This window comes from Populus nigra, chromosome 8 (genome assembly GCF_951802175.1).
Source record: "Populus nigra chromosome 8, ddPopNigr1.1, whole genome shotgun sequence".
NCBI classification, from domain to species: domain Eukaryota; kingdom Viridiplantae; phylum Streptophyta; class Magnoliopsida; order Malpighiales; family Salicaceae; genus Populus; species Populus nigra.
The window spans coordinates 12,998,592-13,014,683 of NC_084859.1; the positions used below are offsets into that span (position 1 = coordinate 12,998,592).

Consider the following 16,092-nt stretch of genomic DNA (forward strand, 5'->3'; position numbering starts at 1 on the left):
TTAATATAATGATGTTAAATATAATTTTTGTAAAATAAAAAAAATATTATTTTAATATATTTTTATATAAAAAATATTTTTAAAAACAATTACTATCATATTTCTAAAAAACTTTTCAAAGTTTAATTAATATTTATATTAAAAATATATTTTTTAGTAATTTTAATATAATAATATAAAAAAAAATATGTGAAAAAAATATAGTTTTTAATCAGCATCACAAAATCTCGGAAACTATTGTTGTGGCTTGGGAATAGGAAGTACTCAATTTATTACTTGGCAAGTAAAAGACATAAATAACCTCTTAGAGGCACTTTCAAAATCAACCAAATCGATCCTTAAACTGGGGCCTTTTATCGTCTTTCCAAATAAAGGCCACCTTGCAATGGGCTTCTTACCGACAAATGGGCCAGAACACGTATCTGGGTTCCATAATTATTTAATTTTCAAAAAACCAACAAACGAGATAGGAGAAAAAACTCTTTCTCCACTCCTGCCTCCTTGCCTTCCCGTTCCCAGATTGAAAATTCAAAAAACTGAAAAAGGTAAAGCAGCACCACTTCCACCGCACTCAAATCTGAAAGAAAACACGCAGTTTGCCTCTCCTTCAGGTTTTTTTCTTTCTCACTTCACTTCCTTTTCTGTTTGGCAGCTTAGAAAGTTTAACCAAGCCTAAAATTGTTCAAATTTCAAATTTATCTCTTTATTTCAATTAATTTATTTTTCCTTGTAGCTTAATCAAAAAAATTTCTAAATTTTTTGCTATCCTTCCTCAGGTTACAACAAACAAACACATGTAAATTTATTTTGACAGAAATGTCCCTCCTCAGTAGATTCTTTTACCGGAGACCCCCTGATGGCTTACTCGAATTTGTTGATAGAGTTTACGGTAATTAATTTTCGATTTATTTAATTTTCACAATATGTGGCGTTCTGTGTGTTAATTCTGTGTGTTTTTGTTGATTATGTGTGTTTTGCAGTGTTTGATTCTTGTTTTTCCACTGATGTATTACCGGATGGAATGTACCAAATTTACCTGCACGAAATAATAACTGAATTATATGAGGAATTTCCGGACTCTTCGTTTCTGGCCTTTAATTTTCGGGAAGGCGAGAAACGGAGTCAGCTTGCAGAAATTTTATGTCAGTATGATGTTACTGTAATGGATTATCCGCGGCAGTACGAGGGTTGTCCATTGCTGCCATTGTCTTTGATTCAGCATTTTCTTCGTGTTTGTGAGAGTTGGCTTTCGAAAGGGAATCATCAGAATGTTATCCTTTTTCACTGTGAGAGAGGGAGTTGGCCATTGTTGGCATTTCTTTTGGCCAGTTTCTTGATTTTTAGGAAGTTGCATAGTGGTGAGAAGAGGACTCTTGAGATTGTTCATAAAGAGGCTCCTAAAGGGTTCTTGCAGCTCTTGTCGCCACTCAATCCTTTTCCATCTCAACTTCGTTATCTTCAGTATGTGGCTAGGAGAAATATAGCACCGGAGTGGCCACCTCCTGAACGGGCGCTTTCTTTGGATTGTGTCATTTTTCGTGCCATTCCCAGTTTTGATGCTGGAAATGGGTGTAGGCCAATCATTCGTATTTTTGGTAGGAACTTACACACAAAGGGTGGACTTTCTACGCAGATGCTCTTCTCTATGTCTAAGAAGAAGAAGAAGTCTGCCCTTCGGCACTACTGCCAGGTGAGAGGCTTGCTGTTCTATGCCATTTCATATTACTTTATACTCAATTTCTCTTTCTCAAGGCAATGTGAAATTGACTGTTCTTTCTTTGTAGGCGGACTGTGATGTGATAAAGATTGACATTCAATGTTTGGTGCAAGGAGATGTTGTCTTGGAGTGTCTGCATTTGGACTTGGATTCTGAAAGGGAAGTTATGATGTTTCGTGTAATGTTTAATACCGCTTTTATTCGATCCAATATATTGATGCTCAATTCTGACAATTTGGACATTCTTTGGGATTCAAAAGAGCGATATCCAAAAGGCTTCCGTGCAGAGGTGAATTAATTATCAAATGAATCGTTTCTTTTCTTTCTCAATTTTGCATTTCATTTGATTAAATTACATGTCAAAGTTCAGGTTCTGTTTGGGGAGGTTGAGAGCATCTCCTCTCCGAAAGCCCCAACTACAATTTTAAATGGTGAGGAAAAAGGTGGATTGCCGATTGAAGCCTTTTCAAGAGTTCAAGAACTATTTAGTGGCGTTGAGTGGGTTGATAGCAGTGACGATGCTGCATTGTGGTTGCTTAAACAGCTATCAGTCATTAGTGATGCCAGAGAATTTTCAAGAATGCAAAGTCAAGTGAGTTCATATGCATCACCTGTTGATTCTGAAGATGAAAATAATGCATCTAGCACTGCTGATAGTTCGGATGAAGCATTTGATTATGTTTCCAAGTCTACAGCTGAAGGAATGAAACCATTGATGTCAAATACTGTTGAGTCAGTTCCCTTATCTGCTGAAAGTAATGATCCACAGGATTTGGATCTAACTACAGACCCTCCACCTCAAGTTTCAGTCAAGGGTTTACCATCCTCTCGTCATCAACAATTATCAGTTGCAGGTGTAGGAACTCTGACTTCTCCATGCCCCCCTCAACCCCCTCCACCACCCCCTTTTGCTCGCACACCACCACCACCTCCACCACCACCACCGCCCCATCCTCCATCTTCTATTTCTAACCAAAGTCCTCTGTCAGTGGCTGCTCCACTAGACCAATACCCCCCTCCCCCCCCTCTGCCACCATCACCTCCTACACCTCCCTCTACTACTACTAGCAATAGTAAATCTCCACCACCACCTCCACCACCACCTCCTCTTCCCAATGTCTCTAGTGGAGATTTATCAACAGCTTCAGTTCCCACTAGTAAAAGAGATATTCCACCACCTCCTTGTCCACCTCCCCCTCCCAACTTCTTCAATAAAGATGCTTCTTTACCACCTGCCTCTCATAATACATGTCTGCCACCACCACCACCACCTCCTCCTCCTCCTCCTCCTCCTCTTCCTAACTTCAGTAAAGATTCTGGTACACCACCTCCTCCTACCTGCAGAGGCCCACCACCACCACCTCCTCCTCCTCCTCCTCCTCCTAACTTCAGTAAAGATTCTGGTACACCACCTCCTCCCACCTGCAGAGGCCCACCACCACCACCTCCTCCACCTCCCCTCTTGAGTTCTTCTAAAGGGCCACCACCTCCTCCTGTTTCTTCTAAAAATAGACAATCCTCTGTGCCACAGCAGCTTCCAGTGCCTCCACCACCACCACCACCGCCGCCGCCGCCATTCTTAATGAGTATAACTAATAATGTTAAAACATCACCACAACAGCCGCCGCCGCCACCACCACCACCCCCTCCTATGACACTGTCTTCAAGTTCAAAATCTACTGCTAGTTGTATTGGTGGGGCACCACCTCCTCCGCCTCCGCCTCCGCCTCCTTTTGGTTGCAACCCTGCTAATGCCCCAAGGCCACCTCCTCCTCCTCCTCCTCCTCCTGGTCGCAACCCTACTAATGCCCCAACGCCACCTCCTCCTCCACCTAGACCTACACGCCCCACTTCCACAGCACCGCCTCCGCCTCCGCCACCCAAGCCTCCTGCAGCTCCCCCTCCACCACCTGGTCGTGCCTCAGTACCAGGTCCACCTCCACCTCCTGGAGCAAAGGGCTCTAATGTGCCACCACCTCCACCTCCATCTGCAGGAAGAGGAAAAGCTTCTTTAGGGGCAAGTAGCCACGTAAGAGGTCGAAGTGCTGTTGGGTCTGGTAATGCCCCCAAGAGAGCTTCTCTAAAGCCCCTGCATTGGGTGAAAGTTACTCGAGCAATGCAAGGGAGTTTGTGGGCTGACTCGCAAAAACAGGAAAACCAATCAAGGTTTGTGCATATGGTTAAAGATCAATGTTACATTTCCTGCTTGATAGCTCATTTAGATGCACATATATCCTTTATGCTGAATAACTTTGACAAATGTACACAAATTTTACTTGGAACTCACAGAATGAATTCAGAACCTCTCCAGTAGTTCAACCACTCATTTTATGTTTCCCCCTTTCCATATGTTAAAGCATGTATCTTGCTTGCATTAGTGATCTCACCCATGAATGTTGATAGCAGGGCTCCTGAGATTGATATATCAGAACTTGAAAGTTTGTTCTCAGCAGCCTCTGTTTCAGATGGGAAAGGCAGCATTAAAGCTGGAGGTCGACGTGGTTCTCACATTAACAAACCTGAGAAAGTGCAATTGGTAAGGTGTTTTATTTGTTTAAGTGGGTGCGCACTTATTGCATTGTATTAGTCCAGATTCTCTGTACTTTTCAGTAATATATTTTCAAGAAGAGAGAATCAATGAGATAACTTGCTACTTTAAACAATAAGTCTTCTTTTTGAATTAAAAGCGTTAATTTTTCTTTTCAAAATAAGGGCTAAGCTTTTAATTTGAATAATATCAGAAGTTTAACCTGGGGAAATAACAGTAAATAAATTTCATGTCAAAGCTGAAGGCTGTATAAGAGGAGATTAAGGCTGATCTAAGGAACCTAGTTTATAATGCCTCGTAGGCAGGATTTGGAATCCGAACTCTACTTTTATGGATGAAGTTCGAAAATTGGCTTGAAAAAATGTCCATTATAAGGGTGCAGAATTGATACTTTCATAGAGTTTAGAAGTAACAATTCAAAGTTCCCCATATTGCTGCGTGTTATGGGCAAGCCATAATTCTTGTTGATTACTAGATTTTCCCTCAGATTGAACTCAAGGTTTGGTGCTTGAATTAAATCATAAAATGAATCTAGCATAAACTGGTTGATCGGTGCGCAACGAACTCTCAATTTTTTCAGTATGACGAACACCAAAATCAATATTGTCAAGTATGTGAAAGTAAGAAGCAACAACACTAGAAATAAGTAAGTGATAAAGAAAATAACAATAAAGTATGGAGCTCTGGAGCCACTTGAAGAATCTCAAGGACTTCAATGCTTGAAATTGAGTGATCTCACAATACAACTTCCAATAACTGACTTTCTTAACCATCTTTGCTCCTTTTGCACCATGCTTTGCAAACTAGAGTATTGTAATTACAAGTTTTAAATTTGATATTGAGCTGGTTTACACATTGTCACATAAAAGAAGTGGCTTTGAATCCTTCAAATTAGTGAGCTGATGCTTCAAAGCCAGTGATATAGTCACAACCACCTAGAAATCTTCTTCTTTTTGTGTATGCGCATGTGTGTTAGAGTCTTTTTTTTCTTCTGCAGCTATTTTTACTGTCATCATTGTCAAAATAACAAAGCAGTGAGATCTTTTCATGTAAATCATGGACATTTTACTTATTGGCACTTATGACAATTGAAATTTGACGTTTGATTTACCTGTACCATGCCCGTAGTGGGATTGATCATATCAAAATTGAAAATGAGCTAGTCAACTGTTGTGCAACAATTAGATATAATGATGTTTCAAATACTCATTTTCTCACTGATTTTTAAATTCGGCATCTGCTGAACACAACTGGTAAAAGTGAAGTGCTTTTAACTCTTCCCACTTTGATAAAAAAATATCTTTCTTTGAATTCAGAAGTACAAAGAGTTATCTTTATCATGACTCGAGTTTTTGGTTGAATTTCTTTCTGTAGGTAGACTTGCGAAGAGCCTATAATTGTGAAATAATGCTCACAAAAATTAAAATTCCTTTGCCAGACATGATTGTAAGTTCATCTTTCTTGTCAGCTACTTTACAACTTGTATCATTCAGTTGGCTTGGACTGAATTTAACTTTCCTAATTTTTATCTTCATCTGTATGTTCAGAAAGCAGTTCTAGCTTTGGATTCCTCAGCTTTAGACATTGACCAGGTTGAGAACCTCATCAAATTTTGTCCTACCAAGGAAGAAATGGAAATGCTGAGGGTAATCTATTCTTTTATCACATATGTTCATACATGCTACTTTGTCACATTTGATTCTTGTATCTAACTCGTGACTCTGAAAAAAAGAAGAGAATATCGACAAGAAATTCAAATAATTAAAGATGTGCTGATTATGTTGTTTTCTGATATAACCAAAATATATTTTTAAAGAGCATGGAGTTAAATATAGAGCAACTAAATTAGAAAAAGAAAATACTACAAAGAAAAGAATGAGAAAAATGAACGGTACAATCATTCATTTGATGTGCAAATTACAATGATTTGTTAGTCTTCACAAAATTATGACTCCAGTTTGCAAATATTTGCAAGTCATAATAATTCAGTGCAAAAGTGTTGTGGTAGTACACCAAATATCTGCAAGTCTCAATAATATTGTCTCTTTTACTATGTTATAGATTTTTTAGGCTCGAGTTTCTGGAGCACACTTGCAATGAATGTCTCATGTGAGATCTTGCTGCCTCATGTGAGATCTTGCTGCTTCGATGTTTAAGATGTTTCAGTTTAAAGGGAGCCTTTTGGCCTTTTTTTATATTAGGCTTGGAGCTGAAGTTAGCACATCCTTTATTCTATCAGAGAGAAAAGTACATGTTAGTTTATTTTGTTTTTCTTTGGTATGGTGAAACGCAAATGTGAAGTACTATTAACTGCATGGATGGTGTGAGATATGTTATAGGGATGCATGATGGCTAATTGTAGGTAACGTTTATGAATCAAAACCCAAGTTCTCTTAACAACAAAATTAATCCTTTAAATATTGTAATGTAATCAACAAAACAAAGCCTTAGCAGATTAATAATTTAAAAAATACACCAACCAAATTTATGGTGACAGTATGAGTCATGTAAATTTGGTATGCTTATTTGCAGCACAAAGGCAATGTGTTATTTATTTGCTGTTACTTACATGCTCTTGTTAATATTTGCAGAATTATACAGGTGACAAGGAAATGCTTGGAAAGTGTGAGCAGGTAAATTCCAATGCTGTTACCTTGAATGCATGCACTGCTCGTATCTAGATGGCTAACAAGGTTTTGTTGCTCAGTTTTTCCTGGAGTTGATGAAGGTTCCACGAGTTGAAGCTAAGTTGCGAGTATTTGCGTTCAGAATTACCTTTTCTAGTCAGGTATATTTGTGGATTACTCATATTTTATTCAGAATGCTATCATCGTGGGATAACTTGGCATTCATCATATGTTTTCCTCAGGTGGATGACTTAAGACGAAATCTGAATAGTATAAATGATGCCACTAGAGAGGTATCTTTAAAAATAATTGATTATGAAGTATGAAGATGAATGTTCGTTTGTTCTACATATTTAATGCACAATATACTTTCAGGTAAAAGAATCCGCGAAATTGCGTCAGATAATGCAAACAATTCTCACTCTGGGAAATGCTTTGAATCAGGGCACTGCACGAGGTATCACCCTGCTTGTGAAAGTTATACTTTCTTTTGTTTAAATTTGCTGGCCTTGTACCTCTTCTTGTATTATATGTTCTCTTTTCATACTACTCATCTTTATTGCAGGATCTGCTGTAGGATTCAAATTGGACAGTCTTCTTAAATTATCAGATACTCGTGCAAGAAACAATAAAATGACATTAATGCACTACTTGTGCAAGGTAGATAAGCTTAAACTAGAAACTTCAAATTATCATATTGTTAGCTGAGTAAGTGTTACAACATTTAATGCTTGATATTCTCATTTTTTTTGTCATTTTCTTGAAGAACTTGCTACTAACAAAAGAACAGAAAATATGATTGCCAGTGTTCTACTTGTTTGATGATTATATCTTCATATATAGGTTTAGATTATACACTTAGCCTATTGCTATTCTGATTGTTTAATGCTGTATTTTATAACTGATTGACCTTTTTGCTGTGTTTAATTTATTCTTATGAGTTTAGATGTGTCCCACTTTGTAAATTTTCCACAAAAATTCTTCTAATGGTATGGGCATTCATGGGATGCCTTAATTGTTCTGTTGTCTTGATTCTAGCTACTAGCTGAGAAAATGCCGGAGTTACTAGACTTTGACAAGGACCTTGTTCATTTAGAAGCTGCCTCTAAGGTATCCTTAATAGATTCTTAGCGCTAGCTTCTTCCTTGATTACTTGTAACTTGCTGATTGTCTCTGAAGCCGATATGTTCTCTTATCACTTGTTTCCTCCTGCTTTGGTTTACCAGATTCAACTGAAAACTCTGGCTGAAGAAATGCAAGCTGTGAGTAAAGGCCTTGAAAAGGTTGAACAAGAACTCACCACTTCAGTAAATGATGGTGCCATCTCCACTGGCTTTCAAAAGGTGAGCATGAGTACAGATGCTTGGCTACATTTTTAAGCTTACAAAGATAACCTTGAGTACGATTTTCTTAGTATTGATATATTCATTTATGTCTCTTGAACTAACATTTTCCCCCTTTACAGGTCTTGAAGAATTTCCTTGACACTGCTGAATCTGAAGTTAGGTCACTTATCTCATTATATTCTGAAGTGGTAAGGCCTCAACAAACTCTAGATGTTTGTACTATGTAGTTTTACATGCAGTTACTGGTTTTATCCCTAAATTCCTCATTCTTTATCTTTCAGGGAAGAAATGCAGATTCCTTGTCTCAGTACTTTGGAGAGGATCCGGCTCGTTGCCCCTTTGAACAAGGTTAATAACCAATGCTTTTTGTTTATTTCTTCTTTTCATATGATGCAGTATAGTTCACTTGATGTTGTTTTTGGCATTTGTGCAAATAATAGGTATACATGATTTGGCATGTTCTGATTTTTTTCCCTGGCATGGAAGTTCTGATTGATTGGGTCATTGTTGATTCTTCTGTAATGAATCATAAAAAAACAAACAAGCTAACAAAAACCAAAGTTCTTATTTGTCATTCTGCGGATTTTGAAGCTGTCTTTGCAATCTCATAGAAATTAGTTTTATAATGTCAATGGTGTTAACTGATGTTCCTTTTGTTGTGCTTGCATTTTGCAGTGACGCAAATCTTGGTTGTTTTTGTTAAATTGTTCAAGAAGTCACGAGAGGAGAATGAAAGACAGGCTGATGTTGAAAAGAAGAAATTGGAAAAGGAAGCCATGAAAGAAAAGGCAACCACTAATTTATCTGCTAGGAAAGATGGTGTTGATAGCGATAAGTCAACGCTTGGCTTTCAAATTCAGAAAGACCTCCTTAATCATGGTTCTAATCACACGACAACCTGAAGGAGATTCTTGGAGGAGGTTAGTCTTGCATGCTAATGGGCAGCATCCGCGGTTCCTCAAAGTCCACGTTAAAAGCAATAGAATAGTGCTTTACAGAGCCAAATGCAACTCAACAATGTGTTAAATTTTACTTGCTTAGAACCAGGAAGTTCATGGCGAGTTGTCCTTCCCCGGCACAAACCCTCTTTTCTGGTCATGGACGGACTCAATCCCCACATATGCCTTAGATATTATATAGCCCCCACAAACTGTACATAGCACATGAAATCCGCCATCACCTCCACGTAGTTCCCATCCCAAGTGATGATATTTATGATAATATATCACTGTAGAGAATCAAAACTTTGTGGCAGTGGCTGTAGTTCCCCGGAGAACTAGTTTTGCAGATGATGATATCTGATATCGGTTCTTCCGTGGAAAATTTTAGCGCAGTCAATAGCATTGTTGAAAGTTTGTATGGTTGCCTTCGTGATGTTAGAAGATTCACTTGGTTGATTTTACAGCAGTATAAGAGCAAGGCCATTCGTATCAAAGAATACAAAAAAGCTAATTTATTTTTAAAGAATAACGCAGTACAATGGAATGAATCTGATGGCTTTGGGAGCATGTCAACGCTACACACACACTTCCATAATATCAGGACCGCCTTAAAGAATTAATGATATCCGATTGGAGCAGGTGTATGCTTTAACTCTTGTCCTTGACATTGAATGTCCTGCAATTCAGAAAATTCAATCAAATCAGATAAATCCGACCACAAATGCCACCTACAGGGACAACAATTTTAACGGCTGCAAGTGTAAATTCTTACCGATGCGTAGTGGTTAAGGTCTCGGTGGTGTGCTTCATCAGCTCTTATAACGAACACAACATCACGAAGCGTGGAGTTGGGAGGCAAGCGCCAGTAGTCAATGGCAATAGCAGGGGCAGGCACGTTCTCAAAACTACCATTGTCCAAGTCCTCGAGGAACTCTGAGTAGGAGTTCACCGCCTCCTCTTCCAAGTACCCTACTATACGGTGTGCAAGCTTCGGAGAGGCTAAATATGCCAGAAAATAAGCATTGAAGAAGACACCTTGGACAGCAAATACAAGGGCTCGTTCGTACCACTGGGGCTTAGCTATTTCAACGAAGGTCATAAGATGCATCCGCTCGTTCTCAGCTTCTTCTAAAAGAGCTTTTATCCAGCCCCCACTTTGCTCGAATCGCCGTAGTGATTTGCAATGCAAGAGCATCCCTCCAACCATGCCTGGAACTGCAGCTACTGTCTCTAGCAGCATGGCATGGCACATATGCCGTCTCTATCACAATTGAAGAAAATTTAGCTCGTAAGTTATTAGATTCTGATGTTTCAAGCACAGCGAATTCTGTTTATAAGCTTCGGCACAGCAAAAGATTGTGTAGGATAGCTACCTGGAAGAATAAGTAAGTGGGGTATTTGAGGACCTGGACGGTCCAGTAGGCAAATTTATCCATTGTTGTACCAGGCTTATGGTGCTTCTTCACATCAATTGAGATGTCAGGTTTGTATGACTCCCATGGCTGCAAATCAGGAAACGAAAATGCTTCAATTATTCAAGTAGATATGCAAACTTAGCTCAGTAACTTCGCGGATTTGACAATTGCAGCAGTGGATTAATATAAATGCACATACCCTGAAGCAGTTCCACTTCCAAGCTGTGCCATCCTCCTTGGTGATCTTGGGGGGAGTCACACCCCAATAGCTCACGATGGCCTTACCATCTTCTGTAGTAAATGAATTTGCAGCTGCCTTTGGTTTCTCCTCTTCACCTGGCATAACAGGTGGTGCTGAAGCACTCCAACCTCGGACCCCATAAGAAGCAAATCTGGTCGAGCTCATGCCTGCAGTTGCAGGCCTAGAAAAAGTGGCTGTGTTTGACAAGAAACGAGGGCCAAGTTGCCCCAGAAGCAACCTGGAAACCTTCGTTGCTGTGCTCTGACTCATAATCAAAGACGAAGAGAAATGTGAAAAACAATAGTGTAATCTTGCTTTGTTAGTGTTATTGCTGTGTATGATGGAGGTTGGTTCTTACAAGAAGTATTTATATAGCTGTGTAGGTCCATGATTACACTATCATGTTTGCAATCTCATGGGAAATCGGAAATGAGGAGGAAAGGCAAGAAAGATGGCTAAAAAAATAAAAAATAAAAAGTAGCCTGGTTTGACACGCTCCATTTTCTTGGAGTTCTATTTGGATGGGAGAAGTACTCTCGCATGTGCTTAGAAACCACGAGGTTCAATTTTTTATTTTTTATTTAAAGTGGTCAATTTGCAAACATGACAAGTTAAAATGTGAATGATTGAAAGTAAATGCAATAAGCAAGCAAATAAATAAATAAACAAAATGGTAATGATAATCCAATGTAAATGCCTGCTTTGATTATTTTTACTTCATGAAGTTTCTGGATATTTGATATTTCTTTGTTGAAATTGTCCCTTCCCATCTACAAAAGACTTCAAACTTATTAAATTTGTTTGGGAGGCACGTCTTTACAGCATCTCAAAGATATTATTTTAAATACTTAAATCGATAAAATAATATTTTAAATAATACAAATATAGCTTTTCTTACTATATATATTTTAATGCGAAAAAACCATTTAAAAAGCCAATTGTATTAGAATAAAATAAATAAATATTTTATTTATTTTAAATAATTTTGATATTATTTTTTTCATGCAACTATATTTAATTGGTTTATTATTTTGTTGGTTTTGGTGTTTTGAAGAGATGTAAAAATATTATTTGTGCGAGAAAAAATTATTTTATTATTTTATTTAATTTTTAACAAGTAAAGAAAAGTTAAAATATTATTATTATTATTATTTAAGCTCTTCATTTAACATCTTCGTTGAAGTTGCCCTTACACTTGAAACTTTATAGTCAAAGGTCAATCCTGGGGGGCAGTATGGACCACATCCGGATTGGGCCACGACAAGCAGGATGGCCGGCCGGTCTGGTCTGGTCCGGTCCGGTCTGGAATTTAAGGTGGAAAGGACCTTAGAGACTTATTTATGAGAAAAATGAATCATGCCCTCGTGGCAGCATACCCACAAGGCCACCACAAAGAAAATGCTAGCATGTTTAAGGCATGGCTGTTCACCTTACCACTCCCCCCCGCGCCCTATTCTGGTGTCTTTTATATATTTATGTGATTTCTTTAATTACATTATATAGCGATTAAAATAAACGTTCGTCAGAAGTGTAAGGATTAAAAATTTATAGGAAAAACTTATTGTTTTTAGTTAGAATTATTTTTTTATTAATGCATTTTTTTTATATAAAATTATTATTTTTTTAAAGAGTGAAGAAATTGTATTTCTTTAATAAAAAATTCACAATCCTTTATATATATATATATATATATATATATATATATATATATATATTTTTTATCTTGAAAAAAGCATATTTTTAGTGTTAGAAGCACAACCTATATCAGTTATTTCTTTATATTGTAACAGTGAAGCAACGATGTCTTGAATTTACATTAAATTTACAATGATAAATCAAGATATATAAGTATTTGACATTGATATGTTTGAAAGTTGATTATAAACGAAGTAATCATTATTGTTTATGTGAAGTCTGTGAATAATTTAGCGGATCCACTTACAAAAAAGTTATCTAAGGACATGATAAAAAAAAAACAACTAGTGAAATGAGTTGAAACCTGTTATTAAAGGTACCGGTAATGGTAACTCAACTTTGGATTAGTAAAATGTTTGTCTCTAAGTTTAATGGGTATTAACAAGTTGATATTTAGCATTTGTTAGACATTGATAATTAATTTTGAACCATATTCTAATAATAATCAGCGCATTTTATTATGTAAAAGAAGATGAGCATTGACTTTTAATGAAATTTAAAGTTCGTGTTTAAAATAATCTAGACATATATAACCCCACCTCTATGAATATTGAGACTAATTCTTTTTTTGAGTTTATTTCTTTTAATTTTTATAATTAACTATGGCAATTGCGACTACTAGAATAAAACTAAATATGTCATTGAGACTAATTTTTTTTTTGAGTTTATTTCTTTTAATTTTTATAATTAACTATGGCAATAACGACTACTAGAATAAAACTAAATAATAGTTATTCAGTTTAATTCAAGATATAATTGTTTAATTAATAGTCATATAGTTTCATTAACAGTCATAATATTTTATTATAATGCTTTAATTCTATATAAATCTGCTACAACACAAAGAAAAAAAGATATACAAAAATCATATTTCCCTTACCTTTTCTTTTATTTTTATTCTTTCAGAAGTTTAGAGAGTTTAGTTGTATCGTGTCTCTATACGGGACAAATAAACACTTTAAAAACAATATTTTTACAACTCTAAATTGACTTTTTATTTGTTTTTGTACCCAGACAATTTACTAATAATATCGAGTTTTATGAAAATGCTGAAAAGTTTTTAAGAATTTAGATATTATTTTTTTATCCAAGTCATAGTGAAAGTGCGATCAATAAACTATTTCTATACTAAAAGACTCGAGAATTAATATGGAGCTTTTACTGTTTGTACAAACAATGAAGTTCCTTTTTTTTTTTATTTTCCCCTTTTATTTTTTTCCATTCCCCCTTCTTTTGTATTTCAAATTTATAATTTTTTTCAGTTTCATTCTTAAATTTTTTTTTCACAATTATCTAAATTACTTTTAACTCGAGCAAGTTGAATAAATCACATCAAGATAATTTTTATATGATTTAATTTTAAATACAAGTTATTAAGGAGTTAAATCAAGTTAGATTGAGAGGTTTTTATGTAAGTTTCATCTTTAAATTTTTTTTATTGATTGATCACCTCATCTCTGGATCGATGAAGTCGACTAGGTTACATTGAGAATTTTCCACACAGTTTAATTTTAAACTCGAGCTATGCAAGAAGCTGGTCTTAGAGGTTTTTGTATTAGTTTTTTTTTTCTCAATTTATATTACAAGCTTTTTTACTAGTATATCAGGATTTCGTTGGATGGATAAATTCGATCGGGTCTTATCAGAATAATTCATACACGATTTAATTTTAAACTTGATTAGGCGAGGAATTAGATTAAAAAATTTTAAAATTGACGTATTAAGTCAAGTTTAATAAAAATATTAAATAATTTTTTATAATCCAAATATTTTTATATTTCTTTCAAACAAATCTTAATTTAACCCGCTGCGTGCTGTAAACTAGTTAGCTTCAATATAATTAGATTACACATTTTACTAAAATTGTGTCATTAATTATTTTTCTAATGACATAATTAACACCACAATCAGTAATGCAATAAAAAACCTGTCTTAAGCCACCTTGGAAAAAAGAAACATCTCTCTTCTACACATTTCCCCCCTGAACTCAAAGGAACGCTAGAATATAATTTTTTTTTTTTAAAAAGCACCATGATATAAAAAATTATCTTACACATAAATTTTTAATCGAATTATTTTATATAGTTTATCATGAAAATATTGCGAAATTTATGCTGATCATAATATTAACGGAATACAATTTGTAGCTTTCGTTTTTAATTATGAGTGAAAATATAATAACGTTAGTTTTTGGCATATTAAATTAGTTTTTTGATGGATTTGTACGCGACGTTAACAATTAAAAGTAAAAAATAATGAATTATTATTATTATTATTATTATTAAATGCATAGTATATTAGTATTACTTTGGAAATAAAAAACAAAAACCACCTGAGTAGTTCTATTTTTAAGTTAGAGGTTTTAAAAAATAATAATTAGTATAATTTAGTCTATATTTTTATTATGATTTTATAAGTTATTCATTATATTTTTGAAAACCATAAGTTAGTTTCTTATTATAAATTAAATGTTAGTTATTTTGAAATTTCTAAATGCATTTTTAATCTTATTCAAGATTGAATTTTTTTTTATTAGATCTTAGAAAAAAAATTGTTATGAGAAGACTAAGTGGCAAAAAAATATAAAATATAAGAATTTAATATTGATTTTTTTTCAAACCAAAGGAACTAATTATTTTTTTACTAATAACATAAGGATAAAATAATAATTTACTCTAATAATTAAAAAAAAATTGAATAAATAACAATATTTTTAAATGCTTCAGCACCCAACAACTTAAATCTTATCTGAATTAAATCACATGTTAAATTTAATCCAAAACAAATTAGGATTCAATTAATAACCTATTACAATTCTTATATTTGAAATAAATTATTAAATCATGTAATTGAATTCAATTTTAATATTTAAAATATATGTGAAAATAAATTGAATTAAAAGTCTTAACTATTTTACTTTTAATTTAAAAACATTTTTTGTTATAAAAATTATTTTTAATTTATACTCATTCACTCATGAATCAATTATAATCCACATATATTACAAAAAAAACTCTATTTTTCATGTATAATTGGCTCAGCAAAAACCCAATAAGAGAGAGAAACAAAAAGAAAGATCAGGAAAAAACCAAAAATTGAAAGGAAAAATAATAATAATAATATATTTTATGATGATAAATAAAAATATCTAGATGGAAATTGATGCTAAGCATATAAAGATACAGTATTTCCAGGGGTTTTTATTCTGAATAAAAAAAAAGAAAGACATGAAAAGAAATAAAGTTTGTGTTAATAAAAATATTTTTATAATATTGTTTTTAATATTAATTTCAAGATAGAATCAAAATGTTTTTCATCTGATTTATTTTTACATCTTTTTTATAAATTAAATTTTATTTATAATTCAGGTTAATACCCTCGAAATAAAATTTCAAACATAAAAATTTATTTAATCATCTAAATTCAATTCACAAGTTAAGAACAGAATTGCTTTACTCCAACACTTGAATTATTGTAACAACTGAGGTCATCGGAATTAAAGTCAGAAGAATCCGCGAAGGGGCTGATTCCAAAGTCTTTGCTGTCATATATCATAATCAAA

At 34.5% G+C, this 16,092-nt stretch overlaps 2 protein-coding genes across 2 annotated transcripts; one reads left to right on the forward strand and one right to left on the reverse strand.

The window, feature by feature from the left end:
- The first annotated feature begins 449 nt into the window (after positions 1-449).
- On the forward strand, positions 450-9,604 carry LOC133700484 (formin-like protein 14). The gene is made up of 18 exons (XM_062124023.1): positions 450-611; positions 777-889; positions 981-1,690; positions 1,785-2,006; positions 2,088-3,883; positions 4,124-4,253; positions 5,640-5,711; positions 5,813-5,911; positions 6,857-6,898; positions 6,973-7,053; positions 7,135-7,185; positions 7,268-7,349; positions 7,458-7,552; positions 7,931-8,002; positions 8,119-8,235; positions 8,358-8,426; positions 8,520-8,586; positions 8,914-9,604. Exons 2-18 carry the CDS (start codon positions 817-819, stop codon positions 9,138-9,140), a joined length of 4,005 nt encoding a protein of 1,334 aa, XP_061980007.1. The 5' UTR covers positions 450-611; positions 777-816; the 3' UTR covers positions 9,141-9,604.
- A 62-nt stretch (positions 9,605-9,666) lies between these two features.
- On the reverse strand, positions 9,667-11,250 carry LOC133700485 (ubiquinol oxidase 2, mitochondrial-like). The gene is made up of 4 exons (XM_062124024.1): positions 10,794-11,250; positions 10,553-10,681; positions 9,952-10,440; positions 9,667-9,855 (listed from the first exon to the last, which is right to left on the reverse strand). Exons 1-4 carry the CDS (start codon positions 11,103-11,105, stop codon positions 9,796-9,798), a joined length of 990 nt encoding a protein of 329 aa, XP_061980008.1. The 5' UTR covers positions 11,106-11,250; the 3' UTR covers positions 9,667-9,795.
- Positions 11,251-16,092: the final 4,842 nt, after the last annotated feature.

Bases quoted from the DNA above. Each gene is read 5' to 3' on its own strand.
- LOC133700485 (XM_062124024.1), bottom strand. From the start codon at position 11,105: ATGAGTCAGAGCACAGCAACGAAGGTTTCCAGGTTGCTTCTGGGGCAA. The intron at 10,441-10,552 runs GTAGCTATCCTA...CAATTGTGATAG, and splicing joins CCACTTACTTATTCTTCCAG to AGACGGCATATGTGCCATGC. The intron at 9,856-9,951 runs GTAAGAATTTAC...TCTGAATTGCAG, and splicing joins ACCTTAACCACTACGCATCG to GACATTCAATGTCAAGGACA.
- LOC133700484 (XM_062124023.1), top strand. From the start codon at position 817: ATGTCCCTCCTCAGTAGATTCTTTTACCGGAGACCCCCTGATGGCTTA. The intron at 6,899-6,972 runs GTAAATTCCAAT...TTTGTTGCTCAG, and splicing joins TGCTTGGAAAGTGTGAGCAG to TTTTTCCTGGAGTTGATGAA. The intron at 8,587-8,913 runs GTTAATAACCAA...TGCATTTTGCAG, and splicing joins TCGTTGCCCCTTTGAACAAG to TGACGCAAATCTTGGTTGTT.